The 9,130-nt window shown below is 42.9% G+C and overlaps 1 protein-coding gene across 1 annotated transcript; it reads right to left on the reverse strand.

Annotated features, from left to right (window-relative positions):
• Positions 1–2,194: 2,194 nt before the first annotated feature.
• Positions 2,195–8,812, reverse strand: LOC138909212 (uncharacterized). The gene is made up of 4 exons (XM_070200402.1): positions 8,671–8,812; positions 7,073–7,212; positions 5,957–6,090; positions 2,195–2,645 (listed from the first exon to the last, which is right to left on the reverse strand). The coding sequence occupies exons 1-4, from the start codon at positions 8,810–8,812 to the stop codon at positions 2,195–2,197; spliced, it is 867 nt and encodes a 288-aa protein (XP_070056503.1).
• Positions 8,813–9,130: the final 318 nt, after the last annotated feature.

The following is a 9,130-nucleotide window of genomic DNA, read 5'->3' on the forward strand; positions in this document are numbered from 1 at the left end:
ATTTAACCTTTACGTGGGCCCCACATGATAAGATGACTAATCCATATAATTCTCTAAAAGTTCCACATTACTTTATGACTTAAGAGTCATATTTAACCAAGTTTCTTGGCTGCCACGTTGGGGCCCTTAAACTTTATCCAAAGACTTTAATTTCTTAATGAATTATCCCATCAAAATCATTAAGTAACCCAATTATCCACATAATTAAGAATTATCTCATATTACTTAAAATACTACTTACTTTTAGCACACCTTATACATCTTACTATCATGGTCATGTGGTACCTTGTAGGGCACAAGTCCATAAATACCGGTTATTATAGCTTGGACCGTATTTTATCCCAAAACGTCAAACTTCGACGAAACGTATTTTCTTCGATTCGCTTACCCTTTCACCTTCACGAATTTACTTACCATTTGTTCCAAATAGCATAATACTTATAACCTCAAAATAATCTCATTCCCGAGCTTACGTCGATTAACTTACGACGAAACTTTTAACGTACAAAAATATGAGATGTGACATCTCATTTCCGAGATTTCATCAATTTATTTATGGCGTACTCTCACGTACGAAAATATGGCGTGTAACAATAAGCGTTTAGTAATTCAATCATTTGAAGCAATTTGGAACAAAGGAAATGGGAGCTTGAACAAAACATACTTGGAGTTCATGAAATTGAATTCTATGGGAAGAGCTTAGCCAAACATACTTTAACAAAGATTCCATAGGGTTCATACTTCCATGACTCGTTGTAGTTCAATATACATCACAAAATTTCAATTGAACTAACATTAGTGAGAATTTCAATGTTATGAGTCATTTAGGCATTTTATTGGACATCTAAAGTGCATAGCCCTCTACCTCCTCTAGTAATAGTGTTTCTTCATACCGCACTCCCCTTGCATGAAGACATTCACAACCATAACTATCCTTGGGTATCATGTGACCTTCAACATTATATTCATGGTGACCCAACTATACCAAAACAACAACTACATTAAATAACACCCTCTCCCTACTCCCCACACTAAACTCAAGGTTGGAAACTTATGGCTTCCAATCACCATTCTATAAGCTCAAGTTACTCAAATTCTATCTATAGTTTTATTATTGAACATTGCATTTGAGCTTGGGATGAAGTCTTACTTTGCTAGCCGAAGAACTTGTGAGTTTCTCCCTTAAATCTCTATGGGTTTGAGCTAGGAATTGAAGTGTTGAAGTGTAGAGGTTCCTCGCTCTCTCACTAGGGTGGTTCTCTCTCTTAAAATAATCAAATTCCCCTTTCCTAATCACCCTCTAAGCCTTTTATTAAAAATAGAGTTGGGTAAATTGTTTCTCCAAAAATGCCCCTCCGAAACAGATTTTCCATCGCAAAATGGACCGCATAATTCTTCTACGGTTCGCAAAATGGACCGCGGAATGATCCTCCAATTTACAAAATACACTGGACAGATATGCGATAATTCTGCGGTCCGCATATTCTCCTTCAAAAATCTCAGGCCATTCTATGACTGATCTACGGCTCGTGAAACAGATCTGCGTTTTACAAAATCTGCTGCAGAATGGACCCCCAGAACTGATTCTCCACTGACCCATTTTGCTACCATTCTATAGTCCATGAAGCTAATCTGTGGTCCACATAATTGATCACATTACCAACCTTTTGAGCTAGTGCTCCTCTCTACTTCGCGACGCATTATGTGGTCTACAAATCTGTTTCGCGGCTCGCAAAGCCCGCCGTGAAACTTTCGTTCAACCTTCTGAACATCTTAGCTTGTTCTTGGCACTTTAAAGCCTTATATCCCTGGAAAACTTTTACGAGGCATTACATTCTCTCCTACTTAGGATCATCCATTTTCAAACTAGGGTTGGAGTCTTCCATAGACGCCGATCATGATTTGGCTCCCCACTTTAACACCATAAATCACCAATCACCAATGCCCCGAGATTTGGCTGCCCCCCATATCATCAATAGTTTCGATAGAGTTTCCTTTGTATCTAGGCCTATCCACCTGTCAGAGAGCTACAGAAACCAACCTAACAACACATCTCATAGCCCAGCAAGGTATTACAAACATATGAGCAACATGAACCATAACATTATATTCATTGCATTTCCATTAAGGATGCATTAGCATAAACTTTACGAAATCAATACATAATGCATGGAAAAGAAACTTCTAGTATCTTTTAAATATGGCCAACTGGTTCTACAAACAAATGGGGATATTTTTTCTTTATATCTTCCTCTGCCTCCCAGGTGGCCTTTTCGACTTCTTGGTTTCGCCATAGTACTTTGACGGAGGCAATCTCTTTATTTCTCAACTTACAAACTTGTCTATCAAGGATGACAACTGACACTTCTTCATGGGTCAAGCTTTCATTAAGCTCAATGCTCTCTAGAGGAATAATGAGTGACGGATTATGAATCACTTTCTTCAATATGGACACATGGAACACAAGATGCATAGACGATAGCTCTTGAGGCAATTCAAGCCTATAAGCTACTTGGCCAATTCTTTCCAAAACCTTATAAGGTCCAATGTACCTTGGACTTACTTTCCTTACCTTCCTAAATTGAATTACGTCTATCACGGGAGAAACTTTCAGGAACACCCAATCGTCTTCCTTGAACTCTATGCTGCACGTTCGAATATGACTTCTAGCGACTCTGAGAGATTTTCAATCATTCCTTGATGATCTTGACTTTATCTATAGCATGATGGATGAGGTCTGGCTCTATCAATTCTGCTTCACCAACTTCGAACCAACCAATAGGGGACCTACATCTCCTGTCATATAGGGCCTCGATTGGTGTCATTTGAGTACTCGCATGATAGCTGTTGTTATAGACAAATTCTATGAGCGCCAAATAATCATCCCAACTGCCCTTGAAATCAAGAATACATGCATGCAACATGTCCTCAAATATGTGAATAGTTCGCTCGGCTTGCCCATCAGTCTAAGGATGGAAGGTTGTGCTAAGATTCACCTGAGTACCCAAACCTTGCTGAAAATTTTGCCAAAAGTTAGCGGTGAATTATGCTCCTCGGTCCGAGATGATGGAAAATGGAGTGCCATGCAATCTAACTATTTCCTTGATAGACATCTGAGGATAGTGTTCTGATGTGTCCGTGGCTTTAACATGAGAGAAGTGCGTTGACTTCGTAAGCTAGTCCATAATTGTAACAACCCAAATTCCCCCTCCGTGAATTGTCGTGACGGCGCCTAGTCTCTACGACTAGGTAATCCTAACACTTGCGAAAATAAAATAAAAGCATGATCATTAACAACTAACAGTAATGATAATCTAAATAAGCAACTAAATGCCGCTCGACATATACAATTACCAACTTCCGAAATGTCTGAAACAATCCCAAAACCCGGAACACTATAAGTCACAAGCTACTAAGAAGTCTTAATGGTTCTATACATCATTTTTCTACATAAAGAGGAGAAATGAACATAAGGGGATAGAGGGGGACTCCGAGGATCTGCGGGCGTAGGCAGATGTACCTTGAAGTCTCTGACAGCAGCGGCTGCAACTACGAGTAAGGATGGTAAGAAAGACCTAGATCTGCACACGAAAAACATGTGCAGGAAAGGGCGTGAATACACCACAATGGTACCCAGTAAAAGCCAAGCCTAACCTCGGTTGAGTAGTGACGAGGTCAGGTAAGGGCTCTACTGGTATATAATAATATAGCAAGACAAGAATGAAATATCGCTGTATAATAAAGACTGGAATTGAACAGGGAAGAAATCATAGAAAACATAACACCTCAGTACACAAAAATGCAATAGGGGATCTCCCGAGATACTGTCTCGTAGTCCCTAACGTAAATGTGCAGGGGGATCTCCCGGAATACCGTTCCGTAGTCCCAAAGTAAATATGTAAGACGGGGGGATCTCCCGGAATATTGTTCCGTAGTCCCAAAGTAAATATGCAGTACAGGGGGATCTCTTGAAATACCGTTCCATAGTCCCAAAGTAAATATGCATCCAAACAATAGAATTCAATAGTTACGGCACAAAATTCTATAGTTCAACTTAAGCACCAGTTAAGGAAAGACAGGTAAATTCACTAAATATGTTGCACGTAGTTCAAGTAAACAGTTAAGGCAAGTAGGCATGCTATTCTAGTCTAGCAGGATACTACACATGCTGATGAAACTCAAATAAGAAGGAAATCAGGTTATTACTTAGTAGAAAAATCGGGTTTTTACACAATTAGCCCGTGTACGTACTCGTCACCTCACGTGCAAGGAGCTCATATATCAAAAACAGTACAAATCCTATGGGGAGTTCCCCCATACAAGGTTAGGCAAGCCACTTACCTCGAACCAAGCTCAAATCAATCCGAAATAATGCTCTTTCCACGAATATCTGACTCTGAATGGCCCAAATCTAGCCAAAATCAGTTACATATCATAAATATAACTACAAGGAACTAATCTAGCTACTAAAATCAAAGCTAAAACAAGAATTTAGAAATTCTCCCCAAAACGTCTCCAGGGCTCACATCTCGGAATCGAGTAAAAGTCATAAAATATGAAAATACATTCACTCGCGAGTCTAACCATACCAAATTTGCTCAATTTCGATACCAAAATCCCGATCAAAACCCCAAAATTCGACCTAAGGACTTTTCTCAAATTTTCCCCAATTTCCACTCCAAATCACTAATTTAGTGATAAAATTAAAGACATAATCATGGGAATTAACCAAAACTAGGTAAGAATCACTTACCCCAAACACCAACGTAAGAATCTTTCCAAAAATCGCCTTCTACCGAGCTCCCAATTAAATTTTCTGATATGAACTCAAAACCCTCGATTTGAACCTTTAAATCTTCCTGGTGATTTCTTAATCGCGATCGCGAAAATAGCCTCGTGATCGCGAAGAACAACTTCACTGCCCCAGGATTTAACCCTATGCGAACACGAAAATCTCCACGTGAACGCGGTTCACTAGCCCTCATGCTTACGCGATCGCGAACAACCCACGCGTTCGTGAAGAATAACACTTGAATTCCACTGCTGGTTTACTTCCTCTTCGCGAACACGGCCTAGCCCACGCGTTCGCGATGCACAACCTGATCAACCTACGCGATCACGTCCTCAAATTCGCGAATGCGAAGAATAACTTTAGATGGCCTCTCAGATTGCCTTACGTGATCGCGAGACCTCTCTCGCGAACGCGATGAAGAAAACGTCTGCAACAAAACACCAGAATATCTGCTATCTTCCTTAAGTCCAAAATGGCCCGTTGAGCATCCGAAACACACTCGAGGTCCCCGGGACCTCAACCAAATATACCAACCAATCCCAAAACACCATACGTACTTAGCGAGCCTTCAAACCACCTCAAGCAACGCTAAAATCACAAATCATCCTCCGATTCAAACTTAGAGTACTTGAAACTTCCAAATTCGACAACCGATGCCGAAACCTATCAAACCACGTCCGATTGACCCCAAATTTTACACACAAGTCATAATCAACCTTACAAACCTACTTTAACTTCCGGAATAGGAATCCGACCCCGATATCAAAAAGTCCACTACCGGTCAAAATCTCCCAAACTTCGACTTTCACCATTTCGAGCCTAAATGAGCTACAGACCTCCAAAAAACTATCCGGATATGCCCCTAAGTCCAAAATCACCTAACGGAGCTAAGGGAACCGACGAAACTCCATTCCGGAGTCGCCTTCATATAGTTCCGACTACGGTCCAAATCCTAAGGCTTAAATCTCCATTTAGGGACTAAGTGTCCCAAAACTGTCCAAAAACCAAAATGAAATCTCCCAGCAAGTCACAATAGCAGAAATAGATATGGGAGAAGCAATTAATAGGGGATCGGGGCTATAACTCTCAAAATGACCGGCCGGGTCGTTACGTCCTTCCCCTCTTAAAACAATCGTTCATCCTCGAACGAGCATAAAGACATACCTGAAGTGGTGAAAAGATGAGGTTAACGGCTGCGCATAATATGCTCGGTCTCCCAAGTCGCCTCCTCGACCGGCTGACTCCTCCACTGAACCTTCACGGAAGCAATGTTCTTTGACCTTAGCTTTCAGACCTGCCTGTCCAAAATAGCCACTGGCTCCTTAACATAAGATAGATCCTTATCTAACTGGACTGATCTGAAATCCAATACATGAGCCGGATCACCGTGATACTTCCGGAGCATAGAAACGTGGAATACCGAATGAACCCCTGCAAGGATGGGAGGCAAGGCAATCTCATAAGCAACCTCCCCAACATGCCTCAACACCTCAAAAGGGCCAATGTACCTTGGGCTCAGCTTGCCCTTCTTCCCGAACCTCATAAAGCCCTTCATAGGCGATACCCGAAGCAAGACCCGCTCTCCAACCATGAATGCTACATCGCGAATACTCCAGTCCGCATAACTCTTCTGTCTGGACTGGGCTGTACGAAGTCGATCCTGAATAACCTTCACCTTATCCAGGGCATCCTGAACCAAGTCTGTACCCAATAATCTAGCCTCGCCCAGCTCGAACCAACCCACTGGAGACCGACACTGCCTACCATACAGAGCCTCATATGGTGCCATCTGAATGCTCGACTGATAACTATTGTTGTAGGCAAACTCCGCAAGTGGTAAGAACTGATCCCAAGCACCCCAAAATCTATCACACAAGCGCGGAGCATATTCTCTAGTATCTAAATAGTGCGCTCGGACCGTCCGTCTGTCTGAGGGTGAAATGCTGTGCTCAACTCAACCCGAGTACCCAACTCCTACTGTACAGCCCTCCAGAACTGTGATGTAAACTACGTACCCCGGTCAGAGATGATAGATACCGGTACGCATGAAGCCTGATGATCTCGCGGATGTAAATTCGAGCCAGCTACTCAGAAGAATAAGTAGTCATCACAGGAATGAAATGAGCTGACTTGGTCAGCCTATCCATAATCACCCAAACTGCATCAAACCTCCGCTGAGTCCGTGGGAGTCCAACAACGAAATCCATAGTGATCCGCTCCCATTTCCACTCCGGAATCTCTAACTTCTGAAGCAACCCACTTGGCCGCTGATGCTCATACTTCACCTTCTGGAAATTTAGGCACCGAGCCACATACTCCACTATGTCCTTCTTCATTCTCCTCCACCCGTAATGCTTCCTCAAATCCTGATACATCTTCGTGACACCCGGATGAATGGAGTACCGCGAGCTGTGAGCCTCCTGAAGAATCAACTCACGCAAACCATCTACATTAGGCACACATAGCCTGCCTCTGCATCCTCAATACGCCATCATCTCCAATAGTGACCTCCTTAGCATCACCGTGATGAACCGTGTCCTTAAGGACAAGTAGGTGGGGGTCATAATACTGACGCTCCCTAATGCGATCATAAAGAGAAAACTGAGAGACCACACAAGGCAACACTCGACTCGGCTCAAAAATATCCAATCTCACAAAGTAGCTGGCTAAGTCCTGAACATCCAATGCTAAGGGTCTCTCTGTTGCTGGAAGGTATGCTAAACTCCCCAAACTCTTCGCCCGGCGACTCAAAGCATCGGCCACCACATTGGTCTTCCTCGGGTGGTACAAAATGGTGATATCATAGTCCTTAAGTAGCTCCAACCACCTCCTCTGACGCAAGTTACGATCCTTTTGCTTGAACAGATGCTGCAAACTCCGATGTTCGGTATAAATCTCACAAGGAACACCGTACAAATAGTGCCGCCAAATCTTCAGGGTATGAATAATAGCTGCTAACTCAAGGTCATGGACATGATAATTCTTCTCATGAACCTTCACCTGTCTGGACGCGTAGGCAATTACCCTACCATCCTGCATCAACACCGTGCCAAGACCAATCTGTAAAGCATCACAATAGACGGTGTAAGACCCCGAACCTATAGGCAATACCAATACTGGGGCTGTAGTCAAAGCTGTCTTGAGCTTCTGAAAGCTCTCCTCACACTCCTCTATCCACCTGAATGGACCACCCTTCTGGGTCAGCCTGTTCATAGGTGCCGCAATAGATGAGAATCCCTCTATGAAACGACGGTAATATCCCGCCAAACCAAGAAAACTACGGATCTCCGTAGCTGATGACTGTCTAGGCCAACTCTGCACCACTTCCACCTTCTTCGGATCTACCTTGATCCCATCACTCGATACCACATGACCCAAGAATGCCACTGAGTCTAGCCAAAACTCACACTTAGAAAATTTTGCATACAACCTCTTCTCTCTCAAAGTCTGAAGCACAGTCCTCAGGTACTGCTCATAATCCTCGCTGGTCCGAGAATACACTAGGATGTCGTCAATGAACACAATGACGAACGAGTCAAGATAAGGCCGGAATGCACTATGCATCAAATGCATAAAGGATGCTAGGGTATTGGTCATCCCAAAAGACATAACAAGAAACTCATAGTGACCATATCGTGTCCTGAAAGCAGTCTTCGGGATATCTGGTTCCCGAATCTTTAACTGATGATAGCCTGAATGCAAGTCAAGCTTGGAGAACACTCTGGCACCCTGTAGCTAATCAAATAAATCATCAATACGAGGCAATGGATACCTGTTCTTCACTGTAACTTTGTTCAGCAGGCGATAATCAATACACATACGCATAGAACCATCCTTTTTCTTCACAAACAAGACAGGAGCACCCCAAGGTGACACACTGGGCCGAATGAAGCCCTTATCAATCAACTCCTGCAACTGCTCCTTCAACTCAGGAGGAGCCATACGGTAAGGAGGAATAGAGATTGGCTGAGAGCCCGGTAACAAGTCAATGCCAAAATCAATATCCCTGTCGAGCGGCATGCTCGGAAGGTCAGCTGGAAACACAATTGGGAAATCCCTCACTACTGGAACTAACTCAACTGTAGGGGTATCAATACTGACATCTCTCACATAGGCCAAATACGCATCACACCTTTCTCAACCATTCGTTAAGCCTTAAGAAATGAAATAACTCTGCGGGGTGTATACTCTAAGGTACCCCTCCACTCTAATCGTGGTAAGCCTAGCATAGCCAGTGTCACGGTCTTAGCATGACAATCAAGAATAGCATAATGAGGTGACAACCAGTCCATGCCCAAGATAATATCAAAATCTACCATGCTGAGCAATAATAAATCG

This window comes from Nicotiana tomentosiformis, chromosome 1 (assembly GCF_000390325.3).
Source record: "Nicotiana tomentosiformis chromosome 1, ASM39032v3, whole genome shotgun sequence".
In the NCBI taxonomy this organism is placed as follows: domain Eukaryota; kingdom Viridiplantae; phylum Streptophyta; class Magnoliopsida; order Solanales; family Solanaceae; genus Nicotiana; species Nicotiana tomentosiformis.

Coding starts and splice junctions, on each gene's coding strand:
- LOC138909212 (XM_070200402.1), bottom strand. CDS start 8,812: ATGCCGCTCGACAGGGATATTGATTTTGGCATTGACTTGTTACCGGGC. Junction 7,213..8,670: donor TAAGGGCTTCATTCGGCCCA/GTGTGTCACCTT, acceptor TTGATTCTTCAG/GAGGCTCACAGCTCGCGGTA. Junction 2,646..5,956: donor TCATCTTTTCACCACTTCAG/GTATGTCTTTAT, acceptor TCGAACGTGCAG/CATAGAGTTCAAGGAAGACG.